This window comes from Danio rerio, chromosome 4 (assembly GCF_049306965.1).
Source record: "Danio rerio strain Tuebingen ecotype United States chromosome 4, GRCz12tu, whole genome shotgun sequence".
Lineage (NCBI taxonomy): Eukaryota > Metazoa > Chordata > Actinopteri > Cypriniformes > Danionidae > Danio > Danio rerio.
This window is the reverse complement of record NC_133179.1, coordinates 20273287-20298635: the sequence shown is the minus strand read 5'-3', so window position 1 is coordinate 20298635 and position 25349 is coordinate 20273287. Positions and strand designations below refer to the sequence as shown.

General features: G+C 33.4%; 2 protein-coding genes across 6 annotated transcripts in view; one reads left to right on the top strand and one right to left on the bottom strand.

Moving 5' to 3' along the window:
• Positions 1–423: 423 nt before the first annotated feature.
• pax4 (paired box 4) lies at positions 424–6007 on the bottom strand. Of its 3 annotated transcripts, none has more exons than XM_073946291.1 (9): positions 5953–6007; positions 5784–5837; positions 4619–4749; positions 4335–4550; positions 3516–3597; positions 1363–1476; positions 1194–1276; positions 1040–1103; positions 424–969 (listed from the first exon to the last, which is right to left on the bottom strand). In XM_073946291.1, exons 2-9 carry the CDS (start codon positions 5815–5817, stop codon positions 620–622), a joined length of 1074 nt encoding a protein of 357 aa, XP_073802392.1. In that variant the 5' UTR covers positions 5818–5837; positions 5953–6007; the 3' UTR covers positions 424–619.
• Positions 6008–10895: 4888 nt separating this feature from the next.
• Positions 10896–25349, top strand: part of snd1 (staphylococcal nuclease and tudor domain containing 1) — a 297580-nt gene continuing 283126 nt past the window's right edge. For 2 of the 3 annotated variants that reach the window (NM_182865.3, NM_001293681.1), the window contains exons 1-5: positions 10896–11183; positions 14560–14709; positions 18488–18608; positions 18737–18818; positions 23332–23492. In NM_182865.3, coding sequence (NP_878285.3) covers positions 11106–11183; positions 14560–14709; positions 18488–18608; positions 18737–18818; positions 23332–23492 — 592 coding nt within the window. In that variant the 5' untranslated portion in view covers positions 10896–11105. The remainder of the gene's footprint in view (positions 11184–14559; positions 14710–18487; positions 18609–18736; positions 18819–23331; positions 23493–25349) is intronic. The other variant, XM_073945610.1, reaches the window with a different exon arrangement.

Genomic DNA, 25349 nt, shown 5'->3' with positions numbered 1-25349 from the left:
TATATTGTGAGTGCGTTACCTAATACCATTAATGAATCAAATCTTACAGTAAAAAGTGTTAAATACATTCTAAAACTCATATATTATTGTTAATATATTTCATGCATTAATAATATATTTGTGCACATTGTCAGTTTTAAATATTTAATATTATTTATTATTTAATTTATAATTCAAATTTTATTATTGATTAATATGTCACTGTATTGGACAAAAATCAACAACAGATTGATTGATTGATTGATTGATTGATTGATTGATTGATTGATTGATTGATTGATTGATTGATTGATTGATTGATTGATTGATTGATTGATTGATTGATTGATTGATTGATTACAGCATAGGTTTCTTTCCTATTTCTCATTGTATCTCTTATTTTCTAATACAGTCATTTTCATCTGGATAAATAAGTCAGACAGCTTTTACGTTTCTAGTCCATTTAATAAAAATAACAACATTTAACATAGAAATACAATCAAAATTTTTGTTAGCATTGTTCATGAAGCAAGAAAGAGATAATATTGTCTAAAAGTAAATCACCTTCCGCAGCAAATGCTGCAATTTCTTTCCTTTGCCGCCCTCTACTGCCCATAACCTCAATGTTCTTCTTTGGAATTCAAAACATTGGAATATTTTGTCCAGTCAAGGTTTTATGATTCATCCACTGTGTGCCATTAGCCAGTAGGATCCTTTCATCTATGTTCGGTGATACCAATCGGTAAGCCAATTCTTCATTGCCATGGTGACACATCGGCATCAAACTCTCTGTTTGATCAAATGAACATGACGACACAGCATTTGAGTTCAAATGAGCCAATGGAAAAGTGTTTCTGTCTCTTTGAGCGGCCAATGGAAAAGCAGATGGTGCGTGATGAGCTCTGTAATCATCCAATGAGCAGCCAGCGGTCGATGACAGAGAAATCAAAGCATTCCTGCAGTTTCCCAAAAACCCTGGCCTAGCTATACCTACAAAGAATGCATCATTAATAATACAGTCAATGTGCTTCTGTTAAGAAAACAAGAGATTAGCACTTACCACAGTCATTGTGTTCAAACTTTCGCTCCCTCCTCATCCTCGCTCTACGATTAGAGAACCAAACCTTCAAACAAAACATCAAAATCAAGTCAGATATGTATTTGTTTTTCATTTGACTAATGTTCAACCATTTTAACTTTTAAATCTTAATTGCCTTGATAGTGTCCTGTGAAAGGTTTGTCTCCTCTGCGAGCTTTTCTCTGGTCAGCAGATCTGGATAAAGCCCACAGGTAAACTCTGATTGATCAGAAATCAGAAGAGATGTTATAATGTCTTTTTGTCAACACAGAACTGACTATGAGAGATTGAAGTGGCTGAATCACCTTTCTCTAATCTCCCGCTCTGATCTGCTGTGAATGCGGTTCTGCTTCGATGAGCAGTTCTTGGCAAGTTTGTGTTCATTTGTTGCTGAAAATGGCTCTGTACATTCAGTTGTTCTTGAGTGACAGGAAGTGAAGGAGAGAGGTAAGTACAAGACTAAGAAATGTTATCAAAAACAGCCACCTAGATGTACTTTATCCTGCTTATCACATGGCTACTTGTCAAAAAACGTAAAAATTTGACACAAAACAATGTCCTGAGCCGTAATAGTTAAATAAATCTTAAATGCAAAGCTGACAGAAATGAAAACAGCAGAATGGAGCATACACTAACCAGCGTATTAATTCCATCACAAGATGGCACCAAACAGCCAAACATATAAATATAGAAGTGAACGTGTTTACTGACGATCATGACGACTTGAAGTACCAGATGAGTCTTTATTTATTAGGTCCTGTCCACACGAACATGGGTATTTTCAAAACTGCACTTTACACTACGCAATTTCGCTGTTTGTCGACATGAAAACGCAGTATCAGGTGACTGTAAACTTTCTGAAAGACGCGAATGAGACAAATTCATATGTTCGCGGCAAACATATCACATATTTTTGCATCGTTCAACTGTGAGACGGTAATCCGCCACCAAGGTGCAGTGGAGGACTGGCCATCCAGAGCCATAGATAGGTAAACATTTATACATATATTTACAATCAGACGTTTTGCCGGTGGTCTGTATGCAAATATTTTTTTAAATTACAAAAATTATAATTTTACATCACTTTTTAACATCGATGGATAGGTGACGGCACGGGCATTGCCAACAAAGTGCGTGTTTATGTGCATGGAAATGTATTATCCACCCTCCCTGTTAAATTTGATCTAATCAATGTCCTGAAACACACCCCCTCTCCTGCTTTCAGTTTAATTCTAACGGAGGGGGCGATACGTTTGTGAATGAATCTCTGTTATGAATGACTCCTGTGAACCATCGATATCCCTGCATCTCATTGTGCAGATCCACCTTTCTGATCTAAATGGTATATAACATTTGTAATATTCAGTTATTTAGGGTGGACTGTATGCACATTGAGGCGCAGACACTGTTATGTTATCATGCACCCTTATATGTTACTTCAAAAACTAGCCGGTACTTCACTTAGCCGACAATAATACAAGTTTCTGGCACCGCAGCGTCTTGTTGTCATATTTCATTTACATTGTTTGCAGATTTTTTTCAACAAAACTAGCATAAGCCTAGTATTTATTGCAAGTTGGTGTTACTTTGGCTTATGGTCAGTGCAGTAAGACTGCACAGGATCACTACACTGTATGACTGTAGCATCATCAATATCGTTACTTGTTTAGCACAAAATTTCGTAACATACAAAAACGAAATCTTACCCATAAAATGTTATGCTTCCATGTTTTGTTTTCTTTGTTTGCTCGTTACTACACCTGTACACAGCGCAAAAGTCTAGCATCCTTACATTGTCTTTAGTCTGGACTAGTGCTTTTGTCCTGGGAGCCCTGTTCAAATGTGGCTGTGGTGTTTGTTGTATGCTCAGGAAGGGTCCTGGGGGGGGGGGTCTGATGTAAGTGAAGCCATCTTTTGCTACTGTATTATTATTATTATTATTGTTATTATTATTATTATTATTATTATTATTATTATGTTTTAATTATTGTTTATTGAAATGGCCAAATTTTGATTGAGGAAAGTTTAATGTGCCAGCTAGTTTGTTATTTGTCAAAAAAATGACAATAGACCATAGTTTTTTAATTTAAAACTTTACCAGATTCCTATTTTTATAATGATATATGACACACACTGAGGAAGGCATTGTGCTGAAACGTTGGTTTTTTTGAATCGCCCAAAGAATGTAGAAATAAAAGCAATTACTTGATGAGTGTGAACCCTTACCTTTTTGAATAATGATATATGATGAAATAAATTTGTATTTTACCATCCGACAAGCTTTATGTAATTCAGCTAAAATCAGTGCTAAAAATGTCACTAAAATGCCATATTTAAATCTCACAAATAAATAGAAATTGAGATCTATAACTGCAAAAAGAGAAAAAAGAACCACCACTTTTACCAGGCTGGCTACAGGCCGGTAAAAAGCACTTGAATTTTGAATAAGAGAGATTACCTGTGTGATAGTGTTTTTCGTTTGGATATGCAATGTCCTCATCTTGATGGATCTTCTTGAGTATCCGGTTAATGGAAGACACCTGCTGACATTGAATTAAAAAGCCATTCATAAACTGTTTCAAGGGCAGTAATCTAACATTTTCCAAAATCTACAATAAGGATATATTTTCAAGTAGGAATTTAAGTTTTTTGGTTACAATTGACAATCATTTTTCTTTTTAACTTTGTTTATCATTGACTTTTAACATCTATACTGAGAAATGTCCTTTCCACAGCAGAAAGAAAATCATACACGAATAAATAATGGGAAAATGATGACAACAGGTATGTTTTCGAAGTAAACCATCCCCAGTGGTGTAAAGCAACAAATTACAAATACTCAAACTATACTCAAAAATTTTCTCATAAATTTTAATTTACTAAGTAGCTTTTAAAATGTGTACTTTGACTTTCCCTTGAGTACATTTTTAGTTTTGGTACTTTAACTCCACCAATTTCCTTCAACAAGCAGTCACTACTAAATTTTTTCTTTAGTCCTGTGATTCCTGTCTAATCAAATCACACGTAGAAGATAAATCGCATCGTAATGAACTACAACAAGACATGGGCGATTAATAATTAAAGCAAACTGTTTGGAAACGTTAAAAGTGTCCAGGTAGATGTCCAAAATCTTTACACACATTGTCCCAGAGACTCTACTTGCACTACATTTTCGGGCAAGTAATCGTACTTTTATCTAAGTGTGATTTTTCAGTACTCTCTCTATCACTGCTGACCATCCATTATCTATACATAAATAAAAGAATTTGTAGCCTACACTTGGCACTTGATCTCCTCTGCATGCTCTCTCTGTTGCCAGCTTTTGCCGGATCTCCCAGGCGAACAGTGTGGGGTTTTGTCTCTTGTGCTGAACTATGATGGAGATGACTTCAGGAGTCAAGAGTCTGGGTCTGCTTCCTCCAACTGCTTTAGGGCCAATGGCTCCTGTGCGTTGAAATCTGCCCAGGATCTTACTAACACAGCCGTTGGAGACCTGCCGGAGTACATGGTTACTCGAGGATAGATATCACCAGGAACACTGGGTAAAGGTGAGAAGTTTACCTTCAGTATTCTGGAGATCTCACATGGTCTCATTCCCTCAGTCGCCAGCTCAATCATCAGTCTGCGCTTGTAGACAGGCAGAGGACGTCCGTTCAGAAACACACCACCCAGCTGATTTACACTCCCTTCTCCTGAAAAATATACAGAAATCTCATTGCTGGGAGGTTTGCGCATGTATTACATGCAGAATTGGCTGAACATCCTAGAAATAATTGGTGTTATGGTTTATTTATTTATTTATTTTTATTATTTGTTTATTTTTAATTTAAATTATTTAAGATTTTACTCAATCTCTTTATCAGTTAAATAAATGATTATAGTATAAGTGGTACACTCCTAATAAAAGCTCTTTTTTATTTCATTAAGGAACCTTTAAATGTTAATTAAATAACAATTAATTAATTAATTAAATGTATTAATTAAATTAAATTAATTAAATGTAATGAAATAACCATTTATTTGTGAGTATGAGGAACATTTTAATTATCTAAATAATATTTTTCGTTAAGGCATTAGGTTTAAGGATCTTTTTGTGAAAGGCAAAAATTCAATTGATTCTATGGACTCACTTATGCCATTAAATTACCCTTTTAAGCTGAAATAAACAACGGATTATAAGTTTGGCATCACTTTGATTTTATTCATCATTTAAAAAAAGAGTTTCAACTCAATGTCTTCATAAGTTATTTAAAGTGTAGATACTCTAAAAAAAAGTTTAAGACTAGCATCACTTTCATTTAACTTGATTTTATGAATTTTAAAAGTTCCAATTTAACCCAATCTGTAAATCAGAGAAGCAACAATGTAAGGTGAAATAACAAATGATCTATATTGCACCTCTTTGATTTTGGATAATTCAATTAAAATTTAACATCCTGTCATCCTTTACCCCCCACAGGTTTTTCTTCTGTTGAACAGAGTAGGATATTTTGAAGAATGTTGGAAACCAGTAGCCACTACAATATTTATTTGTTTACCTGCCATGGACGCCAACATCTCATTATTCTTTGAATGACCATCGTTTGTGTTAAACATACAAATAAGCTCAAACTAGATTTGAACCACATGACAGACAGTAAATGGGGATTAAAATGTCTCTTTATTGTAAACTATATCTTTATATTTACAGCAATTAGGAACTGTAATGGAATTAACAAATGCCAACCTTCATTTCCCTGATCAGAGTTTTCTTCGCACATCTTAAAGGGCACCCGGTAGCCTTGAAAAATACCAGAATCATAGTCTAGTAAACATTTAAATTAAATACATATTCTTGTATTTAAACACAAGAATAAAAACAAAACGAATGTGTAAAAGTGAGGTCATTATCTTACGTCTAAGATGTTCTTCTTGAAGGAGATGCGTCGCTGCGCGTGGCCCGCAGTCACCGACGCCCGCGCGCACTTCTTATATATAACCCAGAGTCCTTATCAAGATGACGTAGAGGCGGCTGTCCACATAGGTAAAGATATAACTATAGACGTACCATCATGACTACATGCGATGCTCAGCTGAATGATGTCTGTGCGCTTTCCAACCCCTTAATAATAGTTATTCATTTGAAAATAACTTTTGGATTGACGCACTGTGGCAGTGGCTCTAAAAAACTTAGATAATTCATACAAATGTATTTGGATTAAAAAGATTTGCATCTTATTAAGACCTACGTGAAAAAATCCATTCACTTCAGAAGTCGGACAAAAAATTTCCTGTGTATTTCGCACACTATGTGCACACTAAGAGGATGATATAACGGTTTCAATAGGCTCCCTGTGCACATGGAGTTAACATTCTGTGAAGGTAATGGAGATTTTTTAATTTAACCTATAGAGAATTTGAGTTCAGTTAACAAACCGTGCATAATAAATGAGTTTTGAACGATCACCCTTTCCAAAACGAATAGTGCAGCAAGTTTGAGCTTCATTTCAGCACCACAAAGCTCTGAACAGGTCCTAGCAGGTTGTGAATTTGGGAGTGGTATACAGGCTCACATATGAAATCAGTCAGCTTCCAAAGAAACATTAGAAAACATTAAAGTCTTTCATGAGGCCACGAGCACCGTGATTGTGTAGAACTGGAGATTGGAGGCTGAGGCTGTCCGGCGGTCACGTGACTGGCGCATCTTTCATCCTTCCTCGCTACATGTTAATCAGATTTAGTTGTTTTAAAGCAAACATTTGAAAACCTGCTCCAAAGACGACTGCCATATGGTAAAGTGCTTTTGATAAATCATAAATCCATCATGGTGCCCCTTTTATTACATTTTCTTTCAAGCATGAACAAATAGAGTCCGAGGGGCAAATGTGAACCAATTGTGGTTTTATTTATAAAAAATAGCGAGCTGAAAACCCTCCCAGATGTCCCTTGTCTGGCCAGCAGATAAAATGTGTTGTAAACGTTTCAAAGGAAATATTTGGAGAGCAAATATTAGCGAGAGAGTATCCACACAAGCCTCATCCTTGGTCCTGCTCAATGACTAATTGGGCATCATTAGGTAAATCCACACAGATCGAAGATTGTGGAAATAAGGTTGGTTTTTAAAATGCCATATGGTGCAAATTACATATTAACCACCCCGTACAGCATAGTAATATCTGCAGGACTGGACGCTCCGCATATAAACCCGACGACCGCTTTGAACGCCATCGTCACCTTGCCAACGGGATGAAGAGACGAATAGTATATGTATTTATCACCTTAAAGCACTTTAAGTTGTTTTTGCTCGTTTATATAAACGAAATGAGTAAATAAAATGATTAAATGCTTTAAAAATTGGGTAATAAGTGACGCATCAGTGCGCAAATCTTTCGGGCACTTTGGGAATGTTTCAAACGTAAACTACGTTTATAATCGATTTTGATATATGAGGAAATCTTGTGGCATCGGAAATCCAAAAAAAGCCTCTTAAACGATCAATCTTTGCGTTCTGAACTCTGAATCACAGCACTTTAACTCTTATTGTGCTCCTGCGTAAATGTGCACACTGAGCTCTCCAAACGCGCAAACGTGTATGCACAATTCCGATGTCCATAACAAAAATGTACATAGATCTTAACCTGTGAGGACAGCTGTAGTGTGATATAGCCTATTTGTATGTCATTCATTTTTATGATCATTTAAATCTTTCTTTTTGGGTTTAGCCTAATTTGCTCACTAGTCGTTTATAAGTGCCTTGGAAAATAAAACAGAGCACTTACGTGTCCATGTAAGAATGCATGCAGATCTGATCTCCTTTTCACCCCAGATTTGAGTCAGACGTAATTGTGCTAAAAGGTAGGCCTAGTTACTCCACATCACATAATCACATATAGCTATAGGATAATACCTAGCATACTTTCAGACGTTACTTTTGTACCCAGCATTTCTAGAATGCATCTGCGTTTTTTTATTTGGGAACAAAACAATAGAAAACCACAGGCCTAGATTTAATTTCGTACACAGTACACCTTAAATGTCAGTATTATAGCAGTCATGTTAGGATATTGAGCACATTTTTCAGGTTTATGTGACGGACAGCGTGTATTGACTATATAATGCCTGATCTGATTATTTTTATTCGACTATTTTAAATCTCCATTCAAAAATGCAATTGACTTTTCACATAAAGAAAATCGGACTATTTTTAAAAAACTTGTAACTTGAATAATAAATCCAAACGGGTGAATTATACACTGTAAAATGGTTTTACATGCTTTTACAGGGTTCCACACATAGTATTCATGTTATCCCAACACAAATAGTTTAAGTTAACTTAACAAATGTAAGTGAACCGAACATGAAGAAATTAAGTTTTCCATCCAAAAATCTCGAGAATTGTGTTGTTTTAGATTATTTAAAATAAGTTTTTTGAACAAACCTAACGATATTTTTGTTGTTGTTGTTGAGTGTAAGCTATAGGCTAGTATGGTTATGGACGTGAGTGAATATTCAGTTCACCTGATTTGTATTAGATAAAAATTAAACACTAAGAACAACGTTAATTCACTGGGTGGCAGCTTGCAATTTTTTTACTTATTTGTTCCAGCAGAATGATTCTTCTAATGCATATAACGGCTCTTTTAACATAAGTTCAGTCTACTTAATAGTAAAAAAGACACTCAATCAAATGTCACACACACATAAGTTTTAGTCGTGGATCAGAGAAGCTCAATGTTGGCAATATTTAATATTTGTGAAATAGCGTCATCTAGTGGTCATTATAAGCATTTCGTGGCGTGAATTGAATTGCATGTAAATAATCAAGTCTTATGATTTTCGAGTTTCTGCACAAAGACAATAATCAATTCGATCAATTAAATCAAAGCAAAAAGCAAAATAAAAAAATAATAATTACAATAAACATACAATAATAAACAAACACACAAAGTTTATTAAGACAGCATAAATCGAGGAAGTTACAGGAATATTAAAATAGAGGAAAATATATATAAAAATAACAAACATATTATGGGCTTTCATTTCGTTTCAATATTTCAGAAATGTATTCATTTATTTATTTTACTTTTTTTTTATTGATTGATTGCTTGTTTTGGTGCATCCATAATATGGAGGACGAAACCTGCAAAAACAATAAATACGCAAATATATAAATTAATGAGTAAGTAAGTCCATAAATTCACGCATAAATAAAATAATACATATGCAAATAAATAAATGTATATAAAAATAAATCACAAATTCTTGCATGAATAAATATTTAAATAAATAATAGTGCAGGCAGGTAAATAATTAAAAGAGTAACATGAATGTTGGAGGAATTATAAACTGCTAAACTAAAAGTTTATTTTTCCCCCTTTCAAACATTCATTAATATCTTCAACGTAGTTCTATTTACTTTTCCTCAGGTCAACATAGCATTGTTTTACCCCCCCAACATCCATGTATTTTATTTATTTAATTATTTACCTGCCTGCACTATTAATTAATTATTTATTTATTTATACAGGCATTTGTGGATTTGTATATACATTTATTTATTTATTTATTTGTATATTTATTTACTTATTATTTTTTTATGCAAAAAAAATTGATGGGTTTATTTACTCATTTATTTATATATTTGCATATTTATTTATTTTTTTGTTTTTGCAGGTTTCGTCTTCCATATCCTCCAACATTGGTGTAATTTATTTAATTATCAGCCTGCATTATTAATTAATTATGCATTTATTTATACAGGATTTTGTGGATTTTTATTTATCTATTTATTTGCATATTTATTTATTTATTGTTTTATTTATGCATGGGAATTATGGATTTATTTACTCATTTATTTACTTATTTGCGTATTTATTTATTGTTTTTGCACGTTTGGTCCATATATATATTTATGCATGTATTTATTTATTTAGTGTAAATAAGGATGTGTACAATAATACTATAACCATAGCTTAATATTGATGTATGGTGACGAAACCTTTATAAATAATAAATAAATACGCAAATATATAAATAAATGAGTAAATAAAGCCACAAAGTCCTGCATAAATAACACAATTAATAAACAAAAATGAAAATAGGCCTAAATAAATACAATTTATTTATAAAATCCACAAATTCCAGCATAAATAAATATAAAAATAATTAATAGTGCGGCCAATCGTCAGAAGCAAGACAAAAAAAATACAAAAAATAAAAAATAAAAATAAATAAATAAAATAAACAAAAAAATTAAAGAATGCAATTTTTTTCTAATGATTAACCAATGATGGCGTAAACACCGCCTTCTAATGATTGACACCCTCTCATTACCACGTTGACCTGAGGAAAAGTAAACAGGAAACTACATTCAAGAATGAACAAATGTTTGAAAGGGGGGAAATAAAAATTAACTTTCATTTTAGCAGTTAATCCCCCCATGGAGAACATAAAAAAATCATAATAAATTCAGGTACAAAGTTCAAACAAATGCAGAAAGGAATAAATAAAGCACACATATTCGCACTTAGTTCATCAAGCCATTCATTGATTTATTTGTTTTCCCTATAATTTATTTATTTACTTATAATTCTTTGGAAGTTTGAGCACCCATGATTAGATCTCCAGTAGTAGCCTGCATCCATGTTGTAACGTTACACAAAATATATAAAGAAAACAACTATAAACAAAAGCACTAATCATAAACAAACCAACTAAATTCAAGACCAAACTGTTGTGCTTGTGCTGTGAATATGTGCACAAGATTTTTTAAAATCTGTGCTGACGTGTCGCACCTCCCCACTCGCCGGATATCATCACTCTCGCTCCGACGTCACAGCCAGATCGCCCCATTCAGCGTGCGCGGGTGACGCTCTGACCGAGGAAGTGCAACATTTCGACGTGTACATTCACGCGCTGTGCTTCCGGTTAAGCAAAGCGTGATCAGTCGTGCTCAGTCTCTCTTCCCTTCCTCGGCTCTCAGTAGAGACGTCTCGTAGGACTCTCCCGGCTCCTTTACCTCTCTCTCTCTTTTCCCTCCCTAACGGAATACTCATTCATCCCAGCGGCCATGGCATCTGCGGTACCGGCACAAGTTCAGTCCAGCCAAGCGTCAGCCCCGCAGCTGCAGAGGGGAATAGTGAAGATGGTAGGAAAACACACGGGGCATAAGTGCTGGTCTGGGGGGCTCGCTAACTCACTACTTCTGTGATCACAGGGTCTCCAAAAGTTCAGTTCTTTCGTGTCAGGCTTGCATCATCAAGCGTACTAGTTTTGTTGTAGTGCTCTTGAGTTTTGGCGAATCTTTTGAGTTGTTGCCATGAATTAAGTGCAGAGATTGGGAGAAGTTGAGCGCTCTTCAGCTGTGATCCAGATGGACATGTTATGCAACGTTATATCCAGTTTCCCTAAACATTTTGATGTTGTTTATGTCTTGACAATGACGCTAAACATTCTCATGTACTTGACTTGTACTTCAGCATGAATTTTGCAGCCATAACTTCATATTTATAGAGGGGTTCCGATTTAATAGCAAACTTTTGGTAGTATGTTAAACAGCTGTCTTCTATAAAAGTAGGGCTTTTTTTAACTTTTCCAACGTATATACTTAATTACTGTAAACTTGCACAACAAGCGATATGCGCAGATTTGCGGGTTTGCGTGATTTCGATTCAGGCTAGTGACTCGGTTCACCTAAAGATTTGTTTACTGAGTAGATGAACTCCAATAGGTGGCGCTACATGAGCGTTTTGTTGGTTACAAGGAAGTCTACTGAATCGTTCACTCGTTCAACCGATTTATTGAACGTTTCCTACATGAAAATGTGAATCATTTTGACATACAGAGAATTATATTTAGATGAAAATATACATTTGTACAGTAGTTATAAAGCAACGAATCACAAGATTCTCACAAGTTTTGTAATAATTTACAAAACTGTACTCAACGTTACTTTTGAGGGCTTTGAATAAAAATCTGAATTTCTGCACTCCTTAAAAATGAATCACTAAAAGATTCTTTCAAAACAACTGCTCATTCATAAATCAAATGTCATTGTTATAATCTTGAATCACATACATGAATGTGTTGCTTTACTTTTATTTGACCTTAAGTTCAAAGTTCAGATTTGTCAATCTGTCAGTCTCACGTGTTCATGCGATCGAGGAACCGCTTCAGTGCCAAGACTCGGCTCAGTTTCTGCGTTGTTATAGACTCAGTGAACCGCTTCATCAGGACCCCATAATCATGCGAGTCTCCACAGTTTTGGACTGTTTACTTTATCTGCCCTGGTGACCGAAAGGTAGCAGAGAAATGAGAAACTGACACGTAGTTCTTCAGTAAAGCATGATTTGTCCGTGAAGACACTCATGACAGACAGTACCATGAGGTTGAAGATAAGTAAACAAACTGCAATGGTCTTTATTAAGCTTAATTTTTCAAATGATCAAGTTTAGTAATGTTAATATTTCCAGTTGTTGTTATAACTCTCTTTGTATTGATAAAACTGACTTAAAATATCCTGGGATTAGTTTCCACTGAATCCATTGTATATTATATTTATATTATGTATATATGCTATTATAATTATAGTGTAGAAGAAAAGAGATGTTATGAATTATTGGGATGCAGTGAAATAATTAGAATAAATATTGTCAAACACGTTTCAAACATACCTCTGTTCACTTTATAAATACTAGAATATATTTCACCATTAGAATGTGTAAAACATGTATATTATTTTACTTTCTTTTACATTTTACTCAACATTAATCCTCCAAGCATTTTGTTTGTTGTAAAACGAATGTGTCTGTAATTATCTTATGTGAATTCATTATTAATATACATAATATCCAGTTTATGTCATTCATTCTATTCAGTTAATTTAATCCGCATAACCGCAAATGTAACACATCAATGAAAGAAAATAAGTTTATTTTTGACACTTTGGTTAAATGATTACCATAATAACTTGTTCTAAATGAATTAATGTAGTTTTGTCAATGTTTTAATTGGCTTTGATCCTTTAAAAACGTTTAAAATCGGCAAAGTACTTCCCAAGTTTTCTGAATTCGAAGAGTGGTGGATTTTTGGTGGTTTCTGTGTATTTTCCGACCCAGGCTGTGGTGAGGGAGGCCAGTCTATCGTTCTATACACTCAGCAATTAGGTTGGAGCTCTGGTTTCAGAGCCTTTCTGGATAAAAAAAAATCTCTTCCCTGTTTAGCTTCAACTTCCTTGTTTTATTAGATGTTTAATAAGTGAAAATAAAGCCCAGAAGAACAAGTTACACAATCATTTCTGATAATGATCGCCGTTTGTGTCATGTGGTTTTGCGTTTGAATCAGTACTATCAGAAATAAGCGTTTGCGTCCAAAAAACCCCGCCACAGAATCATCGTTATCATTTAATTAGTAGTGCACAGATTTGTCTCATGTTTGGAGGAACACCACTTATCCGACATCTGATTGGATAAGCCACACGCACATGTCTGTAACTTCAGTTTCTTAAGGCTAAACACAATCACGATGAGGCTTGTAAACATCACTTCTGTAAATGGAGAACAAATAACAATTCAGATGCTAATGTGAATACACACTTCATCTAAGACCTGGGTCTGCCCTCCAGTTGTATTTATTTAGGTGCTTTGAAAGCATCATGCTGTGATTAACACAGAAGGGATTGTTTTCCTGATGTTATCTTTGGTTAACGGTTCTTTAACTGTTGGCCAAACACAAACAAACAGGTCCTAAAGGAATTGTGGCCTGAATCGGGGTGTTTATTCGTTGTTTGACTTGCAGATTGAATGTTTGTATCACGCACTGCCTATGCTATACAGTTACAGCTTTCCTCTCGTCATTACTGACGTGAGTGGAATGATGGAGAGTGTTTATGAAATGTTATGCAAGCTCTCACATTGATTTGAAATCAAATCAATTTCCAACTAGAGGGATCAGATTGTTTATGCTTTCGGGATGACAGGTTTTTTTTAAACTAGAAGATTCTACAGTGTTTTCTGTCAAAATTCTATGAAACAATCTATGAAGTATGCTTTTATTAAGTTGTATTGGTTTTATTTCTTGTTATGTCTTTTGAAAAGCAAGAGAAACTGACTTCTGAGGGACTTGTGTACAAATATTTTGACTATACAGCATATTTATTATATATTATTTAGTATTTTAGAAGATATTTTTTTTCAGATGATGTTAGAGCATGTTTAATTCAGAAAATACTTCTAGGGAACTGTTTAAAAGGTCTCCTGAAAGCAGTAATATCTTGTCAGTTTTGTTGGTATCTGCGTGTTTTTACTATAATGCATGTTTATAAATAAACCTTTATGATTTTATATATTTTACTGAATATTTATTACCAATGTTGCCATAAATATAGCCAATGCTGTTGATATAGCATTAAAATGTGCTATAAAAACGTTTTTATTTCAGTTCCATATTGTTTTCTCGACAGTGAAAAGCTGGCATGGCATAAACGCAAACGAGCAAACTCACTATTTTAAATTTTTTCCTGGCAGGTGTTATCGGGTTGTGCTATCATTGTTCGAGGTCAGCCACGAGGTGGACCTCCTCCAGAACGACAGATCAACCTGAGTAACATAAGAGCCGGAGCTCTAGCCCGTCGTGCAATTCAGGGTCAGCCAGACACCAAGGACACACCAGATGAGGTACTCTTCCATTCTGCAGAGTTGCTTTGTCTGTTCATTGATTTTTTTTTTTTTTAAAGGAACAAAAACATGTTCATTCATGAGGTATTTTTTGTTATATTTTGCTTGCGTTTTGTAATATTTTAAAATCCTAGGCCAAAGTGTTCACTTTTTGTTCACTGAAGTCTTTTTTAGTGTGTGTCTGTGTGTCTCAAAGTTTCAAACTTTCTTGGAAATTAATCTCACAGTGAATAAGTGATTAGCTAGTTTATAATATAGTTAAAAATGAAAATTCTCTTATTAATTACTCACCCTCATGTAGTTTCATACTCCTGATAACATCCTCAGAACACAAAATTAATATATTTTAGAAGAAATCCTGGAGCTCTCTCGTTCTGCATAGAAAGCAATGGTTCCAAGACATTCAATGACACTTCAACTGTAATCATAGGAAGCTCCAAGCTCATGTTAAGTGACTTGTGTAATAACCTGTGTAGTGATTGTGTAATGTTGTTATAATGTCTTTTTCTTTACTTTTTTTATTTGCCAATGTAAATATTTCAAAATCACATTACTTTGTGACCAGTTAAAGAAAGTACATGCAGTATAGTATGAGAGTAATCTGGATGTGACCATGTTATTATCATGGGACCTAACAGCTAATTATTTTTAACAATTCCTCCAATTACCTCATGGGATAGTGTTAATAGTAAGTTTGATTGTAAAGTACATACACTTAAGCATATTACCAGAGGAAGCAGGTCATCCGGGTGATTTTTGCATACTTTTTTGTGGGTACTGTGAATTCAGACTTGTTACCTACAATTTTTACTGGCTTTCTATAATATATGGTAAGTTTTAATGACTATTTTAGTGTTATGTTTTACCATGAAATGCCTGTACTATACAAATCTTCTGTCAATATTACACAACCCCAATGTTAAAAGCCTTTTTGCATAATTCTTTTTGCATAAAAGTCTTTTACTTTCCCTTTATTCGTTTCAGACTTTCATGTGCATGTTTCTTCTGTTGATTGCAAAAGAAGATATTTTGAAAAAAGCTGTAAACATGTAACCATTGACTTTCATAGAAGGTAATATTAAATACTATGGATATTAAAGGTTACAGGTTTTCAGCTTTCTTCAAAATATCATCTTTTGTGTTCAACAGGAGAAATAACTACTTGAGGGTGGGTGAATAGAGAGTACTTTTTAATTTTGTGTGAACCATCCCTTTAAAAATCTATGCATTTATACAAGTTTTTTAAAGAAATTATTATTATTATTATTATTATTTTTATCTAGCCAAGATATATTGATATACAATATCATTGAGAGTGGGCTGGAGGTAAATATACCAAATTATATTACATAGAAGGTGCCATGGGTAATTTCCTAATTAATTTGATAAGATTTAAAAGTAAACATTACTTTAAATCATATTAACTAATGCAGTATAACATTTAAAATGATAACTTATTGCAATAAAACATAAACCATCACTTTTATAACACAATGGAGTCCAATGATAAATACACTAGTCATGCAGAATCTGCCTTTGTCTAGATTTGTCCTCTATCTGTCGGGTGACAGTATGAACATTTAATCTAAATCTGATTAGTTTTCACCATTTTAATGGAAACATTTAATTTCAGCTAGCTTTTAACAATAAAACAAACAAACAAACAAAAGGTTACATTTGATTTGAAATGACTATCCAAACCATGCCCATAATACTTCCTCTGTTTTCAGAGGGGATGGCGGGCCAAATCAAAGGTTACTATGGGCTTCTCTGATCTAAAGTAAACTATAGACGTGCAACTTCAAAAGATAATTTCAAATACAGTCGTTTTTATTTATAAAGCAATTTTGGATTCCAGTGGGCTTTGTACAGTTGCTGCCAATATATTAAGCAGCACAATTGCTTTAAAGATTAATAATATCATTTAATAAAGCATATTAAAATAATTTCCAAATGATCATGTGACACCTGTAGTAAAGAGGTTGAAAATTCAGCTACAACATTACTGTTTAGTGTATAACCAAATTGAAAGCGCATTAAAAAGATATAGATTAGTGTTACTGTTTTTACTATATTTTTAGTCGCATGAATGAAGTCTTGCTAAAAATAGGACACTTTGACAGGGTGTTCACGGGGTCTTAAAAAGGCTTAAATTTCAAAAACAAATTGTGTTTTAGGCCTTAAAGTCTTAAATTCACAGAAATACGGTGTTGTATGTCTTAAATCAAAACGGATCTTAATTTTAAAAGATGTCGAAGTAATGTTACCCAATTGGGCCGAAACCTCTGTTTGTCTATCTATCTGTCTATCTATCTGTCTGTCTGTCTATCTATCTATCTATCTATCTATCTATCTATCTATCTATCTATCTATCTATCTATCTATCTATCTATCTATCTATCTATCTATCTATCTATCTATCTATCTATCTATCTATCTATCTATCTATCTATCTATCTATCTATCTATCTATCTATCTATCTATCTATCTATCTATCTATCTATCTATCTATCTATCTATCTATCTATCTATCTATCATCTGTGTACAGGTAAATTAAGCTAATTAAATTATCAGCCATGCATATCTTAATTTTAAAAGATGTCGAAGTAATGTTACCCAATTGGGCCGAAACCTCTGTTTGTCTATCTATCTGTCTATCTATCTGTCTGTCTGTCTATCTATCTATCTATCTATCTATCTATCTATCTATCTATCTATCTATCATCTGTGTACAGGTAAATTAAGCTAATTAAATTATCAGCCATGCATATTACTCACTATGATGTCACTTTTTTTGACTTTATATTATTTATCTATGTATGCATGTACGTAGAGTATCCATTCTTCACACTTTTTCTTGCAAAGGGGTGTTTTTTACAACGATTGGTAGATATTTTACAGCAATTTCTTTTTATTGAATTACCTAATCAGGAGAAGAAACCTAAACATGAACTGAAACTAAACAATTGCTCTATTCCTCATGATAATAACAGCAATATATCCCTTTACCTAAACTTCAATTTACACAAAAACTATTTACAGAAGACTGTGTGAGTGGACATAATATTTATAAATGGGTATGAAACTTAAGGTTTAAAACAAAAATGCTTTAGATTGAATAGGAGTTATACGGAATTAATTTAAACTAAGCAAACTAATATATTTTTATTTTTATATTATTTTTGTAGTTTTCTTTATAAGAAATGTACCTTTAACAATGTTAAACTTGTCATTAAACATTGTTGAAAAAAGTATATACAATTAGAGCTTTCTTGTTTTGAAACATTAAAATATGTGGTTAAGAAATAACTATTTTTTTTTTAAATTCCATTGGTCCAACCGGGTCATTGCCAAAAATCTTTAGTGTTTAGCCCCTTGTAAGTCTAAAATCACATTCATAATGTGCTTAGAAAGTCTTAAATCAGTCTTGATGAAACCTGCAGAATTTCTGCTTTGACAAAATTAAAGGAAATGTTACTTAGCAACCCTTGAACAAAGAGTATATTATTGCAAGAAACAAAAAGCAGTTTGGCTAAGATGAGTGTTTATGAGTTTATACTTTTCAAATAATTGGAATTTGCATCCAACTTAATGCTTGAATAAATTCACAGCAATTGCATCTAATGTTAAATTTTTTATACAAGGTGATTTATGCACTTTTTAAGTATCCTTTTTCTTCCCACAATCGTGAATATGAGCTGTTTTTAGTGTCTAATGTACATCCTCTGATGCTGAATGGCTTTAAATAGCTTTTGTGTGTGTGTGTTTCTTGGCAGCCATGGGCTTTCCAGGCACGAGAGTTTATGCGCAAGAAGGTAATCGGCAAAGAAGTCTGCTTCACTGTGGAGAATAAAACTCCTCAAGGCAGAGAATATGGCATGGTTTACCTGGGAAAAGGTGAGCGATGACTGCTACCCCTGCATTCTGCTGTTTTAACAAATCCATTAGCATCTGCTTTTGTTCTGATGTGTTTACTGTGGAGTTGTTATTGTAATGCATCTCATCTGGGTTCGATCTCTCCAAAGACACATCAGGAGAAAATATTGCCGAATCCCTGGTGGCTGAGGGTCTTGCTATGGTTCGCAGAGAAGGCATCAGAGGAAACAAGTAAGAACCCTACATTGCTTTTATTTTTTTTCTCCCTGAATTGGTGTCACTATGGTTCTTGCACTTATTGTCAAATCCCTCACAATGCAGCCTGTGTTTTCCTCTTCAGCTGAGGTCATTTGTGGGCACAGTGGTTTTATTGTTATAAAATCAAATCAATAAGCAATTTTAAAATAGGCGTGATCAAGATTTACATATACAAGATGTAGAATCGGCTATTTACATACTCGTATACATTTAAAGATGAAGAGATACCAATATGTGACTTGTGTAAGAATATTTTGACAATAAAACATTGTTAAATAGTTTTAATTGGATGTATATTCAGTTTAATAGGATGTGTATTTTAAAATTAAATTAGATGACGTTTTAGAATATTTGTCCTTGATCAACTTTAAATCAGTGTTATCTATGTTTGTTTTATATTTAAACTATGTTTAAGAAACAGTTATGATTGTAAATTATATAATGAATATTTATTGCCAACTTTGCCATGAATAAAGCCAGTGCTGTTTATATGGCAATAAATAAAGAAAGTAATGCATTATCCGTTTTGAAAATATACCTGAACACTTGTATAAACAAGATGTAGAATTATCAACTTAAGACACATTCATATCCAGGAAGAGATATAAATTTGTGACTTGTGCAGGAACATTTTGACCAAATTAAATAGTTAAAATTATGTATATTTTTAAGAACGTTTTGAGAACGTTTTATTCAGGAAATATTTAAAGGGAAATGTTTAAAATGTCTTCTAGAGGAGTTTTAGAATATTTATCATTGATCAAATTGAAAGATCTTATATGACCTTTACACCAGTGTTATTTTTTATTTATTTATTTTTTTAAATGTAACCTTTTTATGATTGTAAATTGTATAATGAATATTTATTGCCAACTTTGCCATGAATATAGCCAATGCTGTTGATATGGCAATAAGAAAAAAGATAAATAAATAAACAAACGCATTATTCATTTCGATACTAGACTTGACCAGGTTATATAAACAAGATCTAGAATTATCCACTCAAGACATTCATATTTATTGAAAGAGGAAGAGATACAAGTTTGTGACTGGGTAAGAATATTTGACAACAAATAATAGTTCAATAGGATGTATATTTTAAAATCTTAGCAAACATTTTTATTTAGGAAATATTTTAAGGGAAATGTTTAAAAAGGTGTCTTTGGAGGAGTTTTAGAATATTTGTCATTGATCAAATTGAAAGATCATATATGATCTTTGTTATTTTTTTAGTTTTTTTTTATATAAACTATGTTTTAAGAAACCGTTATGATTGTAAATTATATATTGAATATTTATAACCAACTTTGCCATGAATATAGCCAATGCTGTTGACATCGAAATAAATAAATAAATAAATAAATAAACACTATTTTCAAAATGGACATGACCAGATTATACATGTATAAGATGAAAAATAGATTTATTTACAGGACCTATTTTTATTGAAGTGTTTAAATAGGTGTCTTCCGTATAAATTTTTCAATATTTATAATTGATTAAATTGAATTATTATTTGACTTTGTATTAGCAGTATTGTTAAATGTTTCTGTATGTTTTTATTTATTTATTTGTTTATTTTTTTTTACACTAGTACACACAAAATAAAATTCATTGGGTTTACTTAACCTTTTTTTAAGGTAAGTGGTTGCAAACCATTTAAATGGCCTGAAAATAAACAAACAAATTAAGTTGAACATTACTACATTTAATTGGTTTAAATTCAGCCTATATAAAGCACTTGCCTTAAAAGAAAGAGTGAATCCAATGAATTGTTTTTTTCCATTGTATAATCCATGTTTAACTAATGATTGTAAATTCATTTACAATTAATCATTTACAAACTAATGATTGTAAATTGAATATTTATTACTAATAAATATAGCCAATACTGTTGTCAAGGCATTTAAACATAAATATTTGAATAATAAATGCACGATTCCTCCTGCAGGGGGCATTCTTGGTCTTTATTGAATGTAAAGACATTATCAGATGTAATTGCTTCCGATTTTTCACCATTTGATCTCTCACTCCCTCTTCTGGTCGTATTTGCTCATGACGCATCCCATCCATCCGCCCTTTTCCCCCACTGTCTTGCAGCAGCGTAATATTGTCCTAAGCTTTTGGGACTTAATGATGCGTACGCGGGGCAGCTCTGTGAAATGGCCCTGAACAATTGCCAGTGGAATCGGTTTGCTTTAGGCTCATTTTCCCTGCAGGAGATGGTGGTGTGAGCCCCGCTGGTCTCTCTGCATCCCCAGAACTGCCTTCTCATTAGCCGGGCATGCTGTGGCCCATCACAGCCCACTGCATCGGCTATCATAATCTCCAAAGGAAGTGGTGTTTTAAACCTGGGTCCCTCTCTGCCCACCAGCTCTCAATTAGGCACCTTCAGGCTGGGAAAGATGCCCAACTCCCGCTCTCTTTTGAAAAGATGAAGGAAAACTAAAACTTTACAAGATAAAGACGGCTCGAGATGGCTGCTGAGATTTGGCAGCCCCTTATTTCCCAATAGTTAAAATTGATAAAGGGCTTAGATAATTGGAGGTCTGGGCTTGTCATTTAGTAGGCATATGCCACTTTTCTTTGACATTTACGCTATTAGCCTTGTCTGTTAACACACTAGTGGGTTTTTTAATAACAGTTAACATCCTAACATAACATTTAATAACAAGAGTAACATTCATCCTGTGGCTAATCTTTTGGTATGTTAGGAAAAAAGGTTAATGTTTGTGCATTAGGTGTTCTCTATATACTGAGCACAATGTTTACTGACTCTAATGGGTATTGTTCATAAAAATTAGGTTTTATTCATTTATTTGGAGTCCATTTTAGTAATAATAACATGTATTATATGCAGTTGAAGTCAGAATTATTAGCCCACCTCAATTGTTAGCCCCCTCTATTCTTTGGAATCAGAATGTTAAATAAATTAAATAAAAAAACAAACAGACTATATATATATATATATATATATATATATATATATATATATATATATATATATATATATATATATATATATATATATATATATAAATATCACGTTTTTGGGTCCACTTAAAACATTTCCATTGCGTTCTGTTTTTGCAAGTGTTGTGAGAATGCATTGTGTTTTCGTAAATTGTTTGCATTGTGAGAAAATGCAACGAATTTTTTTCATTTGTTTGCGTTGGTTTTGTTGTTGTTGTAATAAGAAAAATAATAATAATGTTTGTGAGGAGCAGGTGTGCTGTCAAACCAATGAGGATCTTTGCTTGATTTACTGCCGTTTTTATAATTGCTTGTGTTTTTCTTCAATTGCAGCACATTAAGCTCTCTCCGTCACCGTACTTTCTCCAGAAGAAAAAATACATTATAGGAAATCCTGTGAAACATCTTTTAGGAAATATTTGAAAATTTTCAACTGTATATATTCATATTTATTTATTTATTTGGTTAAATTCAATGGATATTAAAAGTAAATTGTAAAAATAGTAAAATTAAGTGTTTTTTCCGCTTTCATTAAATTATGGAGCTGTTATTTTGTAATATGTTTTGATCTAGCTATTAAAATTGGCATAAGCAAAATGTAGGATTATTCACTCAAGAAAAACATTCATATTTATTGAACTTTACATCAAACAGAAATTGGGGAAAATATACAGGTGGGCTAAAAATTCTGACTTAAGCTGTATATGGCTAGAATAGACTGCATTGACCAGACTTTAAGGCAATGTCAAAAGTTTAGCAAACATACATCCATTGTGTAAAAAACAATAGATGATATTCTTTCACAACGCTGCAGAAATGATGGCATTGGTTGTCCATGTCCTTGTTTTTCATCCATTCAGAGCTTTAAAATATTTTCACTAAAAAGAAAAAACAATTACAAATTCCATATGCGGCACAACTGACATGAATCTAAAAAACTCTTTGAATCTTGTCTCTTCATCTAGTTTCAATAAAACACTGAAGATTAAATCATTGTCATATGCGTTGTATTTAAATATACAATCTCTGCCATTATACCATCCAAACTCCCATAGTTTAGAGGAGCTGATACATACGCACTGGTAAAATAAGGACTTTCACCATCCATATTTTATCCCCACAAAAAAGTCTTTCAGTTAGTCTCTTCTCTTTAAATCAGTTCATTATGAAGTCCAGCGCCGCTTAAACTGATAGAGCCTTATTAAAAAAATCTGACGAGTATGTGCCGTGGTCAGACTGGCTAATTCCCCTTAAAGATAATGATGGCTTTTAGAACAACAGAGGATTTAATTGAAACATGTGTTGGCTTTTGATAATGAACAAACTCATTTGAAGAGCTTATCAAGGTTTGTGAAAGGGGGCAGCTCTGAGAGAGACACCTTAACGTCTGCAGCGCAACGCATTTCAAGTCCTCAGAGGAAAGATTTGGTTTTATTTTTAGCTCTCTGAACTCTTGCGGTAAGCTTTGCGCCATGTAATTTGATATTTGATTGATTTTTGTTGTGTGTTTCAGTCCTGAGCAGGTCAGACTGTGTGATTTGGAGGATCAAGCCAAGTCTTCTAAAAAGGGCCTGTGGTCTGAGGGTGGAGGCTCGCACACCATTCGAGATCTCAAGTACACCATCGAGAACCCTCGCAACTTCGTGGACTCCCTGCATCAGAAACCAGTCAACGGTAGGATGCGCTACACTTTGTTGATTACATTTTGTGCTCTTGTTCTCAAATGCTTAAGTAATCATCTCTATTGTTTGGGGTTGTGTTTACTGACGCATGTGGCGTTTTAAACTCTTCCTCTGCCAGCTTTTTTTTTCCTTTAAGTTGACAGCTACCACCAGCTTTTTTATGATATTCACAGTACTTTCTAGCAGTAATAGATCATGTTTTATATCAAAATAAAGAACCAAGCCTCTTTCAGTTTTTTTAATTTTATTTTTTATGCATTTTATTTTAAGTTCATGTTTTATTATCACTGGAATGCAGGTTTCATTAAAAAAAGCAACATTTTTGAATAAAGAAACCTAAACATACATATTTTAAGCTATATAGTAAATTTTTTAAGCTCTATAATACACAATACTAATTTTTACATTTACTAGAGATGAGTTGCGGCTGGAAGGGCATCTGCTGCGTAAAAACTTGCTGGATAAGTTGGCGGTTCATTCCGCTGTGGCGACCCCAGATTAATTAAGGGACTAAGCCGATAAGAAAATTAATGAATGAATGAATAATTTTTACACATTAATTTAATCTCCAGAACTGATCTGAAAGTCACTTCACAAGGTTTTTACAGTTATGTGGAGAAAAATTATTGTTGTTTTATAAATGCAGTCATGTCTTCTTCACAATTTGTTTACACTAATACGTTTTACTTTAAAACAGCATTTTTGAATGAAAACGACCCGCGTCCTCACTGGCGTTTCACCTAGCATTTCTGAAAAGAAACTACACTACTCCGCTGAAAACACACATCACGTGACCACATACACACACTCTTGCATGCGCTGCAGCGTATGAAGAAGAAGATCCACTTTTTTTAACTCAAGAAATGAGATTGTTTACAGAAGATGCGGTATTGAACGCACAAGACTCACTTATTAACATTTACTCAAAGGAGAAGAACCCCTAAAATGTCAATATTGCAACAGAAACTAAACATATTCTTTGTGGAACATCATATTTTTAATGTTGTCAGAAAACAATTTTTATTTTGAGAGACTTTAAATGAAATATTTTTACATGTAAATCCTTCTAAAATTGTACATATTTTATTAAAAGTAAACCTTTAATCTGTTTTATATTTTTATCTTGTATATTATCATCATTATGTATTTTTATCTTGTCTATAGATATAGAAAAGTAATATTCATAAAAATGTTGTAAATTTAATCTCTTTTTTTGCCATGACATAGCCATAGCATGTGAAATGGCAATTAAATCATCATCTTTTTCACTTTGTGTCACAGAAATGAGTATGAAATGCTGTTTAGTGGACATATTTTGATCAACTAGAAATAAGATTCCATTGGCGTTTAAAGCATTATTTTAAATATTAATTGCGCAGCTATATTTGGTGTCCAAAAAACAAAACACACACTAAAAAAGCCATACATTGAGACCCCACAGTATCATGAGTGTTTTTCTGCATGGGTTCTATATAGAATGCCCCTAAGTTATGGTTAATCATTGAAATGATACTCATTAAAACGCATTCTCACAGTATAGTGTCTCACTCTTCTTCCAGAAGCCTGTTTTTTTTCTCTCTCTCTCTCTCTCTCTCTCTCTCTCTCTCTGTCTCTTCACAGCTCTCCACACAGCTCATTTCTCCTATTTAAACTGAATGCTAACCCTGATGAGAGTTAACCTCCATCAGAGGGCAAACCAGCGCGACGCAAATGAACAACTGAGTCATTAAATGCTATAGAAATGTGCCCCGTATCCCCTCTTCGCTAACAAGCTTATTAGATGCTAATCAGAAGTCAAAGTTGCAACGTCGTTGCTAATATTGAATTTAAACACACTTGGCCACATGAC